The 18,737-nt window shown below is 41.0% G+C and overlaps 1 protein-coding gene across 1 annotated transcript in view; it reads left to right on the top strand.

The window, feature by feature from the left end:
• Positions 1-18,737, top strand: part of fbrsl1 (fibrosin-like 1) — a 744,464-nt gene that overhangs the window by 233,818 nt on the left and 491,909 nt on the right. Inside the window, 1 exon segment of the mRNA XM_034171080.1 lies at positions 14,100-14,327. Within this exon segment, the coding sequence (XP_034026971.1) occupies positions 14,100-14,327 (228 nt within the window).

The following is an 18,737-nucleotide window of genomic DNA, read 5'->3' on the forward strand; positions in this document are numbered from 1 at the left end:
GTAGTGAGTACCTTGTGTGGCAGCACCCTCACATTGGGGTGAATGTGAGGCATTATTGTAAAGCATTTTGAGCGTCTGATCCAGATGGATAAGCACTACATAAATGCAATCCATTTACCATTTATATGACAATCCAGTTTTTGTGAGACCAAGCTATAGCTTCTTTTACAATAAATTGTACTTTTGGAAAAGATTTGTAATATACACTCAACAAAAATATAAACGCAACACTTTTGGTTTTGCTCCCATTTTGTATGAGATGAACTCAAAGATCTAAAACTTTTTCCACATACACAATATCACCATTTCCCTCAAATATTGTTCACAAACCAGTCTAAATGTGTGATAGTGAGCATTTCTCCTTTGCTGAGATAATCCATCCCACCTCACAGGTGTGCCATATCAAGATGCTGATTAGATACCATGATTAGTGCACAGGTGTGCCTTAGACTGCCCACAATAAAAGGCCACTCTGAAAGGTGCAGTTTTATCACACAGCACAATGCCACAGATGTCGCAAGATTTGAGGGAGCGTGCAATTGGCATGCTGACAGCAGGAATGTCAACCAGAGCTGTTGCTCGTGTATTGAATGTTCATTTCTCTACCATAAGCCATCTCCAAAGGTGTTTCAGAGAATTTGGCAGTACATCCAACCAGCCTCACAACCGCAGACCACGTGTAACCACACCAGCCCAGGATCTCCACATCCAGCATGTTCACCTCCAAGATCGTCTGAGACCAGCCACTCGGACAGCTGCTGAAACAATCGGTTTGCATAGCCAAAGAATTTCTGCACAAACTGTCAGAAACCGTCTCAGGGAAGCTCATCTGCATGCTCGTCGTCCTCATCGGGGTCTCGACCTGACTCCAGTTCGTCGTCGTAACCAACTTGAGTGGGCAAATGCTCACATTCGCTGGCGTTTGGCACGTTGGAGAGGTGTTCTCTTCATGGATGAATCCCGGTTCACACTGTCCAGGGCAGATGGCAGACTGCGTGTGTGGCATCGTGTGGGTGAGCGGTTTTCTGATGTCAATATTGTGGATCGAGTGGCTCATGGTGGCAGTGGGGTTATGGTATGGGCAGGCGTCTGTTATGGACGAAGAACACAGGTGCATTTTATTGATGGCATTTTGAATGCACAGAGATACCGTGACGAGATCCTGAGGCCCATTGTTGTGCCATACATCCAAGAACATCACCTCATGTTGCAGCAGGATAATGCACATCCCCATGTTGCAAGGATCTGTACACAATTCTTGGAAGCTGAAAATGTCCCAGTTCTTGCATGGCCGGCATACTCACCGGACATGTCACCCATTGAGCATGTTTGGGATGCTCTGGACCGGCGTATGCGACAGCGTGTACCAGTTCCTGCCAATATCCAGCAACTTCGCACAGCCATTGAAGAGGAGTGGACCAACATTCCACAGGCCACAATTGACAACCTGATCAACTCTATGCGAAGGAGATGTGTTGCACTGCATGAGGCAAATGGTGGTCACACCAGATACTGACTGGTATCCCCCCCAATAAAACAAAACTGCACCTTTCAGAGTGGCCTTTTATTGTGGGCAGTCTAAGGCACACCTGTGCACTAATCATGGTGTCTAATCAGCATCTTGATATGGCACACCTGTGAGGTGGGATGGATTATCTCAGCAAAGGAGAAGTGCTCACTATCACAGATTTAGACTGGTTTGTGAACAATATTTGAGGGAAATGGTGATATTGTGTATGTGGAAAAAGTTTTAGATCTTTGAGTTCATCTCATACAAAATGGGAGCAAAACCAAAAGTGTTGCATTTATATTTTTGTTGAGTGTATGTATAATGGTCAAAGAAACCCCTGATAGAATTTTTCATATATTATTTTTAAGCTGTATTTGCAGCCAGCCTGCTCTTTGTGAACCTGATTGGTCAGATCTCAGAAACTAAGCGGACAGGGTCCTGGATAGAAGCTGTGTGATGACGTGTGCAATGCGAGTGTCCAATCGGAATTGGTTCACGTCACATGGGTTTTCCAAAATCCAATCGTAGGGCAGATTTACCTCACGTGAAAAGCCAAAGATCATTTCAGGAGTGATATGTTACTAGTTGGGCCCGTTTGAATAGCCCCCGGGTGCTCCAATGAGTACATACTATTAGTACATACTCAGTGCACCCTGCGCCATTACGCACAGTGATCAGTGAAAGCAGACGGAGAGCCTCTGATGACAATCTCATGTGCTCCAACAAAGAGTGTGTAACTATCAGGATTGCGCCACTAGTTTGTATGTGAATGTTACTGGATAACTCTGTTGCTTTCTCGGCGTGAAGCACTGTTTACCATATCAATGGACAACAAAACGCATAGACCATTTTGTGTATATTGTTCAAATGTGCATTTGTGTTTATTGTTTGAACCTTTTGTTGTTCAGTCTTTCACACAAGACCTCAAATTACCTTTATCAAGTGTCAAAACAGTTGTTTATTATAGTTTGTTGTGTGTTTTTAATAAATGTGTGGAAAATTATTTTTTGCTTTATTTTTTCCTTGCCTATTTTTGATTGTAAACCTTTATTACACTTATAAAACACAACAAAACATATATATTATGAAAGCACTGGTTGTTCTGAAAAAAAAAGAGTCATAAAACATGATTGTGGGATGGAGGGAGAGCTGTTAACAGTAATAATAAAACATTTATGCCAGGCGAGTGAACTGTCCAAAAATGCCCTTGGACCCCAGAGGATTAATGGGAAATGTCCACCAGGTGGAGATATTGCTCCTTTTCAAGAATTGGGACATGACAACGACCAACCTGTTGCATATAGTTGTAGATAATAGTCAAAGTAACTCTGACAGAGTCCTTTATAGGCCCTGAGACCTATTGCTGCCAGTGCTTGTCTCTGGATTGTGTAGCATCAAGTGGATGAAAGCCTACCTCTCCACCTGGACGGGATGCCAGTCTGTTGCAGGTTATTTCCCCAGCCAAGGCTGGTACCCATTTACAGCTGGGTGGACTGAGACCATGTAGATTGTGTCTCTGTCCAAGGGCACAGACAGGTAGCGTGAGTGGGATTTAAACCCATCTGCATATTGACAGGCCAGCTCCTTATCCACTCAGCCACCTGTTCTATGCCAGACCACAGACATGGTTTAATTTCCAAATCACAGAAAATTCTGGATGTTTGCATGTGTTTGTCTGATGTTTTTGAACCTTTTCAGCCCACTGTGACTTGAACTTGAGATGTCCCTTTTGCCTTTGAAACACACAGGAGTTGTTCATCCTTTTCTTCCTTTTTTGTTGCCGTTTACTGCATCAACACGGGCACCTTTTTTTACGGAAGGTGTCATTTATTAACGGCTAAGGGGCTAATATGCTAGCCATCTGCTAAGCATGCTCCCCAGAAGCCAATAATTGGATTATTCATATACGGTGCTGTGCTAACTGCAGTCACACCAGGTGCTGCTGACTGTGAACAGATGTTGAAATGTGAACCATCGTTGTACAGGGTTGAACAAGGCTTCAAGCAGCAACGAAGCAGACGAAGAAGAGTTGCTGGCGTTGTGTGTTCGCCGCTCGTCTGATTTTCTCCAGTTTTCTCGTGTATAATTCGGTTTTTAGTGGCTTGAGTGTAATTTTTATTTTGGATATGTACTTAATGTGGTTTTTGGTCCTTCAGTGTGCATTTTTAGTTATCTTTGATTGTTTATTGCCTGCTTTACGCTGTACGACGCCGCATTTCACTCCCTCGACTGACGTGATGCTAAGCTACTCTGCAGCTGAGCTACGAAGCTTGAACAACAATAATGTCCCTCGGGACATTCTCGCTATCAGAGAGCTTGGCTTGTTCCGCCGACGTCGTTGTGTCCACAGAGGCTCCCGGACAAAGTTTGTGTTCCATCGACCTGGGTCGTCTGTGCCGGTCATCTGGTCAGCTGAGCGCATCGGTGCTCGGCGCCCACGTCATCAGAGCGCTGCAGCTTCTGGGAATTGTAGTCCTGATGTGACGACAGCGGTTCCTGACACTCTCCGGGCGCTGGATGGAAAACGTGGAGTGGATTTTAAGATACTCTGTCAAACTAACACCATCTTACAGGCAACGAGCAGCATTTTGTTCATAAAAACTGTTTTGTCGTCATTAACAGGCTTCTGTTCAAAATACTTATGAACTTTGTCTGCTTTCATCCATTGCAGTGTTTTTTTTTTCGCAGTAATTAAAGACGGTGCCGTTACATGTGTCAAACATACGCCGCTTTTCACGCTGCAATAGAGCCTTAAAAATGTGGTGTAAAAAATGTAGTTTAGATGCACAAAAAGTGTCAAATACATGATCACGGTTGGGTGTGTAATGTTCAATGTATGACTTATTTGCCCAATGTTGGGCGAATAGCCTTTGTCAAATAGATATTAGGGCAGAGAAGACTCCACTAAATTTTCCAGGTGATCTGGTTCCGGATTCTGGATCCAGATTTCCCTTTATATAGGCTTTGAAGGATTACTTCAAAACTACTTCAGACCGCTGGTCTGACCACATTTGCACCACAGATAGATATTAGGGCATCGAAGACTTCACTGAATTTTTGAGGTGATTGGATGCAGATTGGCAGACGTCAGAAATCTCTGATTGCTCTTGTTTATTTATTTTAGAGCATGTTATCAAAGAGTGCATCGATAAAGTGGATAATGTGGATGACGTCCACGCCGCGATCATATTAAAGCATGCTTAAATTGTAATGTCTGGGCAATATGTTTGATACATTTTGCTCCAGGCTGTGCAGAATTCCCCAGCTTGATGTTGAATGCACTCATTCATATGCGTTTCTCTCCGACTCTGTCACTCTCTTATCCTGTGTAGCTCCACTCGACCAACATTCAGCCTGTCATCTGACTAAACGCTGTGTATTATTTATTGTTCAGATGACAAAACAAATCTGAAGCATGTTCGCAGCACAGAAGGTTGTGCATTTAATTAAAGACTGTATCTCATTAAGACTGTATTAAGCATCACCATCAACGTCAGTCAGCGCCGAGGCAGATAGTGGAGATTGCCGTGTGTTGTCACAGTACTCTTAAGTAAAATACCTACTGACATGATCAATGCGGTAAGAAAAATTATTAGTGTTTAAATTAATTGCCGTCTTTATCTTGGATCCTAACCAGTAATCTCATGTGACGAATAGATGTCTTTGGCACTACAGAACTCACCAGAGGATCCTTGAGGACCGCTGGTATGCCTTTGTGTCAGACAAGTGGTTACATGGAAACAGGAAAAAAGTAGTAAAATATTGTTTAAAAAACAAAAAAGATGGAAGATGCTTTTGGCCTCCTGCAATGTGTAGATAATTATACCCGTAATTCAATGTATGCGCTTGTGCAGCACTCAGAAGGAGACTGCTCTGAAATGGACCATGGTTGATGAAATGAAAAAGGATGCTGCAGGAGCAGACACCACAAAAGTAGGATCACTGATGCAGGATAGGAACCTGTGGAGGAACTGCCGTAGTGCCCTATTGAAGTAGTAGTAGTAGTAGTAGTGGTAGTAGTAGTAGTCATGCAGGACCCTGGGCAGTTCTGTGAAATCAAGATTTCTAGGCGCGCAGTAGGTGTGATGCCATTGCCAGGTCCCAAAGCCTGAACCCCGGAACACAAACACAGTAAATCTAACCAATGAGGGGACAACATGTGAAAGCAATAAAAAATACAACCACGTCACAGTTTGGTCTCTGGTCTGGAACAAACAAACCATTTGATGTGAAAATGACCCTTGCATAGGACCTCTGTGGTCCTGTCTACTTGTTCCTCTGTCCTTAAGCCTGGTTCGCGCTGCAGGATAATTAGGCCGATATCGGACCCCATCTTCCCCTTCCGACAATCTTAAGGACGCCCCGATTATCATGATGATGCTAAAGATAATCTTATCAGATATTTCCTTCCGTGTTTGGTGTGTTAAGAGCGCTCTGATCTGCTCGGAAGGAGTCAGGAGCACTCCGATCGCAAATCGGGGATATTCAACATGTTGGATTGTCTTGGCCAGATATCGCAGCGTGTGTGTTGTATCCTCCGACCACAAACAAGCACACAGAATGTGACGTGCAGCCAATCAGAAAGAGAGGTGATGGAGGCACGGAGTGGAAAATAAAATCAAAACGGCTGTTCTGACTTACCAGAAAGTCTCCACTCCCTTAAAGAACGGCTTTTCTTTTTCTTTTTCTATTGTTTTTTTTTTCTTCTGTTGTAAATAGTCCACAAAGTATCTCCGTTTGTTTACTCTGAAGTCACATTTAATCTTAAGAGATTTTGCGAGATTTCCTGTCTGAGCTGGGAATGTTCGTGTGTGAAATCTGTTCATGTGCGGTGTTGTTGTCCTTACCGTGTGGCCGAACACCACACATTGTACGACCAAAACCTATGTGTGTTCTCTCAGGTTTTGGAAACCTACAGATAATTTTAAAATCCTGCTGTGTGAACCAGACATTAGTCATTTCAGAAAATCTGCACTCTGTTCATCTTAAACTGCGCACTTTGAGTGGAAGGTTCATTGATAACATCCCCTATTCATAACTCTTACAGCAAACAAGCAGTAATGAAAAAGCAACAGGCAAAATCTGCTTCAGTTCAACAAACACAGCTTTATGATGCTTTTTATCTTCTTTGGTCAGTTAATAAAAATGAGTAACACCTGTGGACCTGCTCCTGTTCACGCCACAAAACATTTGAGAATACTTCCTTTGACTGTTGCTGTGTAAATGCATTCAGTTTCATTTCATTCTGCTGGAAATGCAGAGAGATTGTGATTAACATGCAGTACACACACTTATTCCAGGGAAGTTCGGTGGTTGTGCACGGTGCCGCAAAGATAATATGGCACAAAATTTCCCCATTCGTTTATGCCTTCATTATGTGATTAGGTGCATGTTCTGCTTCGTTTCACGTGATAGCGGACTCGGAGCCGTTCTCTGTGGGTGTGCAGAAGAGGGGCCATTGTGTTCAGCACTGAGGTTGGTCACAGAGTCTTATCGGGCCATTTCCTGTTTGATTGGTGTGAACAACAGGAGATTGATAAAGCATCTTACATCCTTCACCTCATGTGCAAACTTTGCACAAGCTGTCCTAAGGCAGAACACCTCTGAAAAGGTTGTCATGGTTACAGCAAGTATGTGGGCACTTGTGGTGCTCATATATCCCAAAAATCACAGCAGAACAAATTCTGCTGGACTGTTTTGCCAGAATAGGCTCTTATTGTACAGAATTCCAGGAATTATTTTTTTTCTGCAAAAGAAATATTAATTTGCTGTATTTTCCAGAGTATATATTAAAACCTTTCACTGATAAGTTAGATCTTTTGTGTTTTTTGTTTGTTTGTTTTGTTTTTGTTTTTTTTGTTTTTTTACTAGTTTGGGGGGTCCTTCCCCTCTCCGGTATAACCTACAATATATACTGAAAAATCACAGTTTTTGTTAATAATAAGAATTATACTGACTGTCTTTCCCAGGAATCAAAATACTAAACAAAATAAGCACTAATAATAAAAGAATAAATGCTAATAATAAAAAATATTAGCATACTATTAGTATCGATATTACCGATATCGATATAATTTTTTTTCATTTATTAAAAATAGGTAACTTGAAAATGGCACATTGAACACTGCCATCTACTGTCTTAACAAACAGTATTTTCAGTTTCAAGTTGCCTTTTTTACTAATGAAAAAAATACATATTTACAAATACAGATTTATTTGTAAAACCCACCACACGTTTCAGTAACTTGTGTGTTATACACAGGTTACAAGTGTTATGTCAGGAAACTAATGTTCCCATAATGCACTGCGGCATGTGTGTCTAAACGCCAAAACCTTCAAAATTTAGTGCATTACTTTAAAGCTAAAACATATAGCTGTTATTTTCACTTTGTAAAACAACAGATGTGATGTTAATTCCAGTAACTTGTCTAGAATTAGTTTGTTTAAAATTTAAACCATAAGTCAAAACCGTCTGCCTGTGCATGACTCCAGTGATATGCTGGCAGGTCTGTATGTTGTGAAAATAAATTATCTCTTTTTTCCATCTCTTTCCTTTCTCTCTGTTCACCACGTCTCTTTTGCTGAGAGAAGGGTGATCAAAGACAGAAGCACCGACTCTTTGTTGTGTCAGTAGCTGCCAGCGTACTGAAGTCAATACTGAAAGGTATCGTTTTAGCTTTTATCTGTAACTTCCGCTAAATTTTTTAGAGGTTTATTGGTTTAGCTTTATAAAAGTTAACTTTTCAGTTAACTCCCTCTCCCTCAGTTAACTCTCCCTCAGCCCCAACCAGTCTCTCCCTCAGCCCCAACCAGTCCCGGCAGAAGACTGCCCCTCCCTGAGCCTGGTTCTGCTGGAGGTTTCTTCCTGTTAAAAGGGAGTTTTTCCTTCCCACTGTAGCCAAGTGCTTGCTCACAGGGGGTCGTTTTGACCGTTGGGGTTTACATCATTATTGTATGGCCTTGCCTTACAATATAAAGCGCCTTGGGGCAACTGTTTGTTGTGATTTGGCGCTATATAAAAAAAAAATTGATTGATTGAATTGAGTTAGTGGATTAACGGTTATCGAAGCTAACGTTTTGGTTAGCTGTGCCCACCACTGGTCATATCACTGAAATGCTCTGGCACGCCATATGCAGCAGATACATTTTAACTGCAAAAATGTGCGCTTTAACTGGTACATGATGCACTCTGGCCTGTCCGGAATGTAATTAAAGTGCACCCTAGCCAGCCACTACTATGTAGTAAGTAAAGTGTGATGCTTGCTACCTGACCTGAGTACCATGCGAACTGTGAAAATAAGGGCTCCAGTGACTGGGTCGTGATTTTAATGTGTAAGGCTGACCGTGTGTGTGTGTGCCTCTTCACACATATGCTTTCAACCTAATGGCCCCAGTGACCTCCCCTTGGTGCCCCCAGTGTCGATTACTTAATTACTGTGGCTGTGCGTAGTGGAGCAGGTTGCGATCAAATATATAAGGCTGAGTGTGTGTGTGTGTGTGTGTGTGTGTTCGCACATGTACTCCTTCATTCTAAGGGCCCCAATGACCTCCCCATAGGTGCTCCCACTCACCATAGCAAGTTTAGTCTGGATTGGTTAATTACTGCGGCTGTGCATAGTGAACACACGGGCACACACACAGGATCAGCTTCATATATATATATATATATATATATATATATATATATATATATATATATATATATTATGGATGGGCAAACATAAAAAATCTTAATCGCATTAACTCAATGACTTTCTGTGATTAATCATGATTAATCGCATGGTATATGTGAAACCCAAAATGAATTCAAAGCCGCTTAAAAGCACAGTTTTATTTGAAAATGTAAATGAACATTGCATAAATTTGAAAACGTAAATTTCAACTGAAACACACTAATGAAATCAAATATAAAACCACTGGCAGGTCATTTGTTATCCTATTTCATATCAAAATAACAATATTCATGTCCATGACTAAATGTACTAAAACAAATACGTCACAATTGTACACATACCACAATTTGATATGTGTACAATTGTGATGTATTTGTTTTAGTATATTTAGATTTTGTTGTGATTTGGCACTTTATAAGCCGATTAAACTGAATTGAAATTGAACATTTTATTGAGTCTTAAAGTAAATAAATATGAATTTGGTCACTGGATCCTTAAACTTTGTACATAATGAACTCTACATGGTGAATCCTTGATCTCTGGACATAAATAGGAATAAACAAAATTTGTAGTTTTTGTCAAAAGCATTTCCTTTCAGACATTGGCATGAATGTGTTTCCATATATCTGAGCTGAGCTTACAGCTGCTGTGCTTCACTTCAGGATGTAATTTGAAAAGAAAACACAGTATGTTTCATTTTGGGAGGAAAAAAAAACGTTTTAGTCGATTGTAGTTTCTTGTCTGTATTACATTTGGAAAGAGGTGTCATTTTATTTAAAGCAGCGATTCATTTTGAAGTTATTAATTCCGACCAGACTCTATCTCAGCCGTGCAGCGTTTCGAGCTGTGTGAACGAAACGGAGGACGATTCTCGTTTCTTGACAGCAACAAGACAAGAGTCCCAGTTAGTGACTTTAATCCACACAAAAGTGACTGACGATATTTTAATGGCTTTGCGAGGGGTTAAGAAGCGGCTTGCCGTTTCTGAAGAGCAGTGAATCAAAGAACCAACGAGCTACTGGATCGAAGCATTGCTTCAATGGTTCATGGTTTCAAAGTGGAGCCGCGCTGCAGAAATAGTTTATTACAGACCAAACCCTGAATATCCGACTTTATTTGTACGTCCGTATGACTCTGAAACTCGGAAAAATCCGTATAATTTACGGACTATAGGTTGACATGAAAACCACCGAAAAACTGTGTTCACCACAGGGACACGTTTGGCTATTCAAGATTATTCAAGATTTTTTTTTTTTTTTTTTTTACCGATGACGAACGATGCGTAAAAAAATTTGGCCGATGCAGCTGCATCGGTCCAAACCGGTCTGGATCCGGGCCTGATCCTGTAGAACTTTGTACCGAAAATGTCCATTCAAAAGTTCGCCGTCTTTCTGCATTTTGTTTCGTTGTGCATTGCATAGCCTGTACTTTTCTCGATCCTCGTGTCGTTTTCTGTGTGAACTCAGCTATCAGCAGGAAGCAGCAGCATAAGCTCGCCCCCGACAGACGCTTTCAAAATAAAAGGCAACGAGCAACAGTCATAAAAGGCAAAAAACAAACAAACAAAAAAAAAAACGCAGCGTTAAGGGGAGGAACAAAATTGCCGGCGATAATGACCTCAATAATTAACGCAACGTTAGCGCGTTAACGTTGCCCAGCCCTAATATATATATAAAGAGAGAGAGAGAGAGAGACACTAGCTGAGTTACCCATTCTACGCACGAGTAATAGAGAAGAATTTTAGCCATGTCATTGTATATTTCATGTCACTTTAGTTAAGGTATCGTAAGTTGTATTGCATTGTGTGTATGTTTTCATCATTAATTTTCATAGAGCATTTCGTGACGTTCATGATACTGTAATTAAAGTGCACCCTAGCCAGCCGCTACTACATAGTAAGTAAAGTGTGATGCTTGCTACCTGACCTGAGTACCACGTGAAGTGTGAAAATAAGGGCTCGAGTGAGCAGGTCATGATCTAATACATAAGGCTGACCGTGTGTCTGTGTGTGTTCGTGCACGGACGGTTTCAACCTAAGGGCCCCAGTGACCTCCCCCTTGGTGCCCCCACACTCAAAAAAATGACTCATTGGATGAACTCAATAGGCCCCGCAGGCTTGTTTGAACCCTGTGTGATATCACAGGATTTGACCACTTAAGGGGACAGCTGGTTCCGTTGGGGAATATATATATATATATACAGCATAACTTGACACGAAAAAATGGTGTCCTGTTTTGTTTTTGGCTGCAATCACCGAAGCAGTCGCGAAAAGTTGTTTTTTTTTTTTTTCGGTTCCCAGTGGAAAAGGGAAGAGGAGGCAAATGGGAGACGTTGTGTCAGTAAGTGTTAGCCTCCACAGCTAACCAGAGTAGTTCCGTTCTCTCTCCCGCAAAGCCACCACGACATGTTTGTGCTCCGGGTCATAAACAGACCGCAACACATGTGCACTTTCCCACCGCATCATCACCTTTTCTCCTTGCATTTTCACTTTGTTTGCATGTAATTTGCCCAAAAACCCATTGAAAATGCTGTGGTTGTTTCCCCTGAAGTAGAGAAATTATATCATATGTGTCATATTTTATCCCTTTAGCACCCACCCTCAAACAAGACTGCGGTGTTGAATTCAATTATGAGCAGGATTTCCATGTAATAAATATATGTAGCCCCAACTCAAATAAAGCACAACTTTGCAAGATAATTTAATTTAATTTAGTTTGGACTATATATATTTATTAGATGGAAATCCAATCCAATGAGTCAGTTTTTTGGAGTGCAGTCACCATACCAAGTTTGGTGTCGATTGCTTAATTACTGTGGCTGTGCATAGTGGAGCTGCCACAAATGACTACTTTGATAGTCAACGATTATTTTTGCAACAAGTTCGATCATATGTAAATTGCAGCTTATCGCATTTTATCGGTACCGATACATTATTAATTCCGTTTATCAATCCGATTCCCTTATCAATACCTCCTGTGAATTTTCTGTGTACTAAAAGTTGGCTTTACAGCTTTTCTATGTCAACAACATTTTATTGAGTCTTAAAGTAAATAAATATGAAATTGGTCACTGGATCCTTGATCTCTGCTCATTAATAAACTCTACATGGTGGATCCTTGATCTCTGGACATAGATAGAAAAAAATATGTAGTTTTTGTCAAAAGCATTTCCTTTCAGACATTAACGGCATGGATGTCTCTCTATACATCTGAGCTGAGCTCAGCCGGCTGCTGGAGTCTGCAGGTCTGCAGCCATACAGTCTTGAGCTGCTGCACATCAACGCAGGACGTCTCATTTTGGGAGGAAAAAAAAAACAACAATTTGATCTATAGCAGTTTATTGGTTGTATTAAAACAGTTGGAAAGCGGTGTCATTTGATTTAAACGGCGATTCGCTTTGAAATTATTCATTCTGAGCAGACTCTATCTTTCTAACTTGACTTGGCGGTGCAGCGTTTGGAGCAACGGAACAGACAATGATTCTTGTTTCTTTCTCGCAACAAGACAGGAGTCCCAGTTAGTCACTTTAATCTGCACAAAAGTGACTCTCAATTGACATATTTTAATGGCTTTGAGAGGGGTTAAGAAGCGGAGTTGCTGCTTCTGAAGAGGAGCGAAGCAAAGATCCAATGAAACAGTGGATTGAAGCACTGCTTCATTGGTTCAAGGTTCAAAGCAAATGACTTATGGGCTACTAAATTAGTTGTCGATGGTTTCAATAGTTGACGTGGTCGTGACTAGTCGACTAGTCGTGGCACCCCTAGTGCATAGCAAACACATACCCACACGCTCATGGTCAACTTTATATATGAGAATCTTGCATTTAAAGCCTGCAACACAGTCCAAAAAATATTGGGATGTGGGTACTTTATTCTTAATATAAGAATTAAATCATCTCCCCTCCAGTTTTCTCGAGACAAGCCAGGGGATGGATACATGAACATTTCCATCTCACTAAATATGTCTTGGACTTCATTTGCATCAAACATTAAGAAATACAAACAGTATGGTACTGAATGGTAAATCTTTGTCAAGTAGGCAGTTCTCAAACACTGAGCGACCAAGTTGAATCTTTTTTGACAATACACCGATGAGAAACCGATCTAATGCCATTTACCAGCAGTAGCAGCTTCCATCAGGCAACACCAGGGGGTGAATAAACACGACTGAGTCAGATATGTGGCAGTTGCAAATGGGGTTTGAATTCCAATAAATAAACAGCAATTGCGTGCATGTTTTAACCAAAGCATGAAAGGAAAGATTAGTTAAAGGGTAATATTGTTTGGTCATAGTGTAAGTGTGGAGCGACTGCATTTTCTCCAGTGTGTGTTAAGGCAGCACTTCATATCGTAAGCTCATTATATCTGAGCCATAAAGTGACTACGAGCTCCAGTAAGGTATTGTTCTGCTGTTGACAGGATTAAAGATGACTTTTGAAAGCTAGTCAGGGTTACTGCACTTCACTTAAGTGTTTGCTTTCTTTTCAGAGCTGGCAGTGGAAGACTGTGCGGTTGAACGCTTGCCAGAAGCAGCGCCACCCTCTTTTCTTTTTGACATTCATCTTTCACCAGACTGTCTATTTATTCAGCAATCTGCCTGCTTTGCTCTTGTTCGAAGTCGACATAAACAGTCATTTTTCAGAGTCTCATCTTCATGTTGTCCCTCTGTGCTTTTCAGAAAATCCTTGGAATGCTGAAGGTGGTAAATGTTTCTGTGTGACTTTGATTATGTTTGAATGTTAAAAAGTGTACGTGCAGAATGGCTGACATAAAAAGGCCTTTGTGCAACACCTGGCGTCCCATGATGAATTGTAATACTTTGACACCAGTTGCAGGTCACAGCATCTTCAAGAAGGTCTCACAAATCATTTCGCTCGTTGCATCCAGACTTTCTAATCTTCTCTTGGTCTCTCTGCAGAAGAAGACAGCAGTGGTGAAAGCACAGGAGAAGAAGGAGCGGTGGAAGGAGAAAAAGGTGGCGAAACGACCGAAGAAGGACGAGGAGCAGGAGGTCGGGAATGAGGCGGAGAATGTCCAGCCGGTGGTGGATCCCCTGGAGAATGGCTTCCTTCATCACGCCCAGCGGGAGCAGGAGAGGATGAACGAGAGGCTCCTGAAGAAGACTTACTCCAAGAAGAACAAAATGGTCGGTATCTGCCTCTGTGGCTTTTTTTAATGCATGTCAGGAGGCAGGAGGCAGGAAGAGTCAAAGGCAGCACAATGTCTCAAAGCGATGCAAGATGGCTCACTTGTCAAATACACTGTACTTTCAAAATTATGACCTGAAAAAAGTAAAATGTCTAATTTCATCAAAAATAAATCACAAATAGCCTGTTTAGAGCCACATCTGTTTCACCTTGCACACAACTCTCTGCAAACTCTCAAATTGGTGTTATTGTCATGCAACTGCTACCAGCGCACACTCATGATGTCGTCACAGGTAAGGGCCTGGTCACACGCCACACGGCGACAGCTGAACAAAGACACAGTCACAAATCATCGAGAAAAGTTGGACGAATGATCCTGCACTTCTCCCATCACCAAAACACCGGCGAATCAACAGCGCATAAAAGAACGAAACAAAACCGAAACTAACAAAATAAAAACGAAGCGAACGCCGACCTTGACGCTTTAAACAAAATGAAACATGAATGAAACATGCAAACGCGCGCACGCACATTCCAGCCGTTTGTGGCTGGAACGTGCATAAATAGTTTAAAATGTTCTTGCCGCTGTTGTTTCTGTATGAAAATGTTCCTTTTCATCCCACACGTGGACGAGTCGCATTCAGCTCGTCGGATCTTTAGTTATTGATCCGTTCAGATATCGTCAGCGTTCGTGCAAGAAGTCGAACTTTGGACGTTGAATGAAGTTGGACGACAACCAAACGCAACATTGACGATACAGGAACTACACAAACGTTGAGGACCCGTCAACACAGAAAGCAAAACGGATTACAGATGAATTGACGTTGTCGTTGGGATTCGTTCACATTTTTCAACAGTTTGAAAATTCTGACAAAGTGCCAGCTATAGGAACGAAGCTGGACGATGGTTAAATGATGTCTCCGAAAGTCAGTGTAAGTCCTGATTTCTTGTTTCGCTTTGGGTTCGGTGTCATAGGTTAGCGCTGTGTGACCAGGGCTCAAGACACAGAAACGACAAAAAAAAAAAATGTCTGGAAACATCATTACTTTTTGCTTTTTTTACTGTGTTGTCATGAAATTAATATATTTGAGAGTAGGTTTAATCAACTTTAATAAAAAATTTATTTAGTTTAGGGTGGTGCTCAATGAGGGGATGTCCCAATGCCAGATGCGGCAGAGTCCTTAAAAGCATTGCTTTATTAGCTTTGGTTTCCCCAAAAAGCACAAAGCTTTTAATATTACATGTAGCTGCAATACATGGCACCCATATTGGTCCAGTGGTGCCCATTCTGGCTCAGTATATATGAGCGTGCTTCAAAAAATTCTTGGCCTCACGCAGAAACAAAAGTATCTGGAGGTTCAAGATGTGACCTTCCAAGAAGGGACACTGAAGCTTGAACATCTGTGGTGGAAGTGCTTTGAAGTTAAGGGAGACTATGCTGAAAAATAATGTTTCTGGATGAGGCAGAGAATATTTTTTTTTAGTACCTGTCTGCTTTATTTGCATTATTTGCATGGTATCATGCAAATTTGTTTGAGTAAGCCATCTTGCACCACTTGATTATCATTGGTAAAATAAATTATTGGATAAAATAGATTTAATTTGCTTGGCACTGCTTTTCTCTGAATTTTTTTCAGTGGCATGGCAAAGAGCAGGGTGGCCTTTCAGTTCTCTAACAGTAAGACTTTCTTCTTATCCAACAGATATCATTCTAGCTACTTAGCATAAATGCTTGTGAGAATATTTCAGGACATTTCAGGCTGGATAAACTTTCTGCTTTGTAACTTAACTTCAGTGAGGGCTTTTAAAAGGAATGGTAGAACCTCCAGGTCACAAATGTCTTGATGGCTACTTCTGCTACTTCCCATCATCGCAGCAAAGAGTTCCGCTCTCTGTGCCTCTGAAATTCTTTGCCACAATGCTGGTGGCATTGTTGTTCTGTTGGCTGCTTCCAGTTTCTCCGGGTTGCCACAGTGGATCGAGTACAGATCCACATTTGGAGTTGGCAAGGTATACCCCTGATGTCCTGGTACAACTCCAGTTGTACACAGACAAACACACGCAGCCCCGAGTCTTCCCATGTTTTCTCCAAGCCAAGTACTAATCATGTATTATTTAATAGAAATTTTCACACATTTTAATTTGTTTATACCATTTCAAATATAAACAAAAAATTACAAAAAAAAATAGAAATTTCTAAAATGATCTTATACCAAAGTGTTCCATCATTTATGCAACCCATTGTCTTGGCTTTTATATTATTAATCAATTTAGATCATGTTGTAGAGATTTACTTTTGTCAGGCATGGCACAAACCGAGCAGGACACAAATGCAAAACTCTCACAAACAGACTGGTGTAAGAAAAAGGTTTAATTACAAGCTGGGATTCGGTACACAGGAGGTCCAGTAGCGACGGCAAAGGTACAGACTGATGTGAGGCTGAGGCTTGGTCCAAAAAACAGGCTGTGGTCAAAAAACACAGCATGGAGGTAATCAGAGGCAAAGTCAAGTACAAGGTCAAGGGCAAAACAAGGTCAGATACCGGCAGGCTGAATACAAGGCAAAACAAGGCAAGGATGTGAGTGCTGGCAAGTGAACTCATTCAACAATCGAGCAAGGGACTGTGAGACTGTGAGGGCTTATATAACTGGTGATGTAATTAGTGCAACAAGACACCGGTGTTGGTGAAGGTTCTGGAAGGGGGCGTGACCAGGGAGGACAAAGGCAAGTGCAAGAGAGTGAAGGCAGGAAGACACAGAGTGATGAAAGAGACAAAGACACGTGAGCAAGTGCAAGAGTGGGAGTGAATGAAAATACAAAGCAGACAGAAAAAGTGTGAGACAAAGACACAACGGTTGGTGTAATGAGTGAACACAAACAAATGAGGAAGACGTGAGAACAGAGCTAAAACTGAATAGTGCAATAAATAAAAAGAACTAACTGATGAGCAATAAGAGACAAACAGAACATAATCAGAAGAAACACTAGAAGATAAATAATAACCAAAACTTGTGACTAAAGCATAATACAGAAATGTGATAAACAGAACTAAGCTATGAATACAAGATGCTCAAAAGAAAACTGAACCGGTGACCAAAGCATAATACAAGAAATGAAGTAAACAGAATCAGACTAAGACTGGAGGGACTAAGTGACCAAGAGTGAACAAATACAAGGTTAATTGACAAAAACAAAATCAATGATAACATGAACATGAAAACCTGACAAGAACAAGAAACAAGACCAGCTGAAGCATGACTATGATACATGGCATGATTAAAAAATACAAAAGGCTCAGAGTACAAACGTGGAAAAAAGCCTTCAAAATAATAACCACCAGGCCCAACAGGGCTGGATCATGACAGCTTTCAGTTTGAGTTTAAGGAAGAGAATTTTTGAATTTTTTATTTTTTTGTATTCTTTGTATTTCTTGTATTTGAAATGGCATAAACAAATTACAATGTGTGAAATACCAAGTGTTCCAATACTTTTGGAGGGCACTGTATATCTATATACATATTTATAGATCTATAATAAGTGAAATGTATAAATGTTGTGTGTATTTTGCCACTTTTTGAACAGCTTTTCAGCTAGAACCTATGAGCTGTGTCTCTCAACACTGATGAGGCCAAACATCAGCAAATTCATGAGAAATACTTCAGATACGGGAGGCATGGCACGTTTAATGCTATTAATAATATCACTGCAAAGGTGATTTGCAACTTTATTTATTTATTTATTTTTGTTCAATACGTTGCAGTTTTGTATAAATTACAATGATTAAAATAAATTCCAGTGGAGTTTGGAAGCAAAAAACAGGTATGTGTGTGTTGGAGTGGAGGCATGGTTGGAAAATATTTTGGAAAAATTTGGACAAATCAAAGAAATGCTTTGCAAAGACTTTCATCCAATAAGTAGAAAACCCTTTGAGTTGCTTTGGTTGCATCATACGCTGTCTGTTTTTTGTATTTAACGTATTGCTTAATCTATTCTCCAGCGAAGCACATTTTCTAATTTATCATTTCCACCGACACTGGAGTTGCTTCACAATGATGCAGAAAAAGTCTGCTTCTGAATGTCAGACTAAGGTGAACAGTGTGAGCAGACTGCTCAACCCAGGTGGGACGGGGTTTGTTCTCCAATCAGCAGGGACTTTGTGCCACCGTGCTGACGTTGTCAGAACGGCATTAGGAGACACAGCTCCCCTCTCTTTAGGAATTCCAGGTCTCTCAGTCAGCGCTTCATCAAGCCACATCAGAATCTTTTTTAGTATTATTATTCTTTTTGCTCACAGCAGATCTCCTGAAAGCTGTCATTAAGTGTTTAAACCCACATCTACATCTCTGCTTTTAATTGCCAGCTTTGCAACATATTCACAAAAACTCTTGCCGCAGTTTCCACTCTTTTT

This window comes from Thalassophryne amazonica, chromosome 5 (genome assembly GCF_902500255.1).
Source record: "Thalassophryne amazonica chromosome 5, fThaAma1.1, whole genome shotgun sequence".
Lineage (NCBI taxonomy): Eukaryota > Metazoa > Chordata > Actinopteri > Batrachoidiformes > Batrachoididae > Thalassophryne > Thalassophryne amazonica.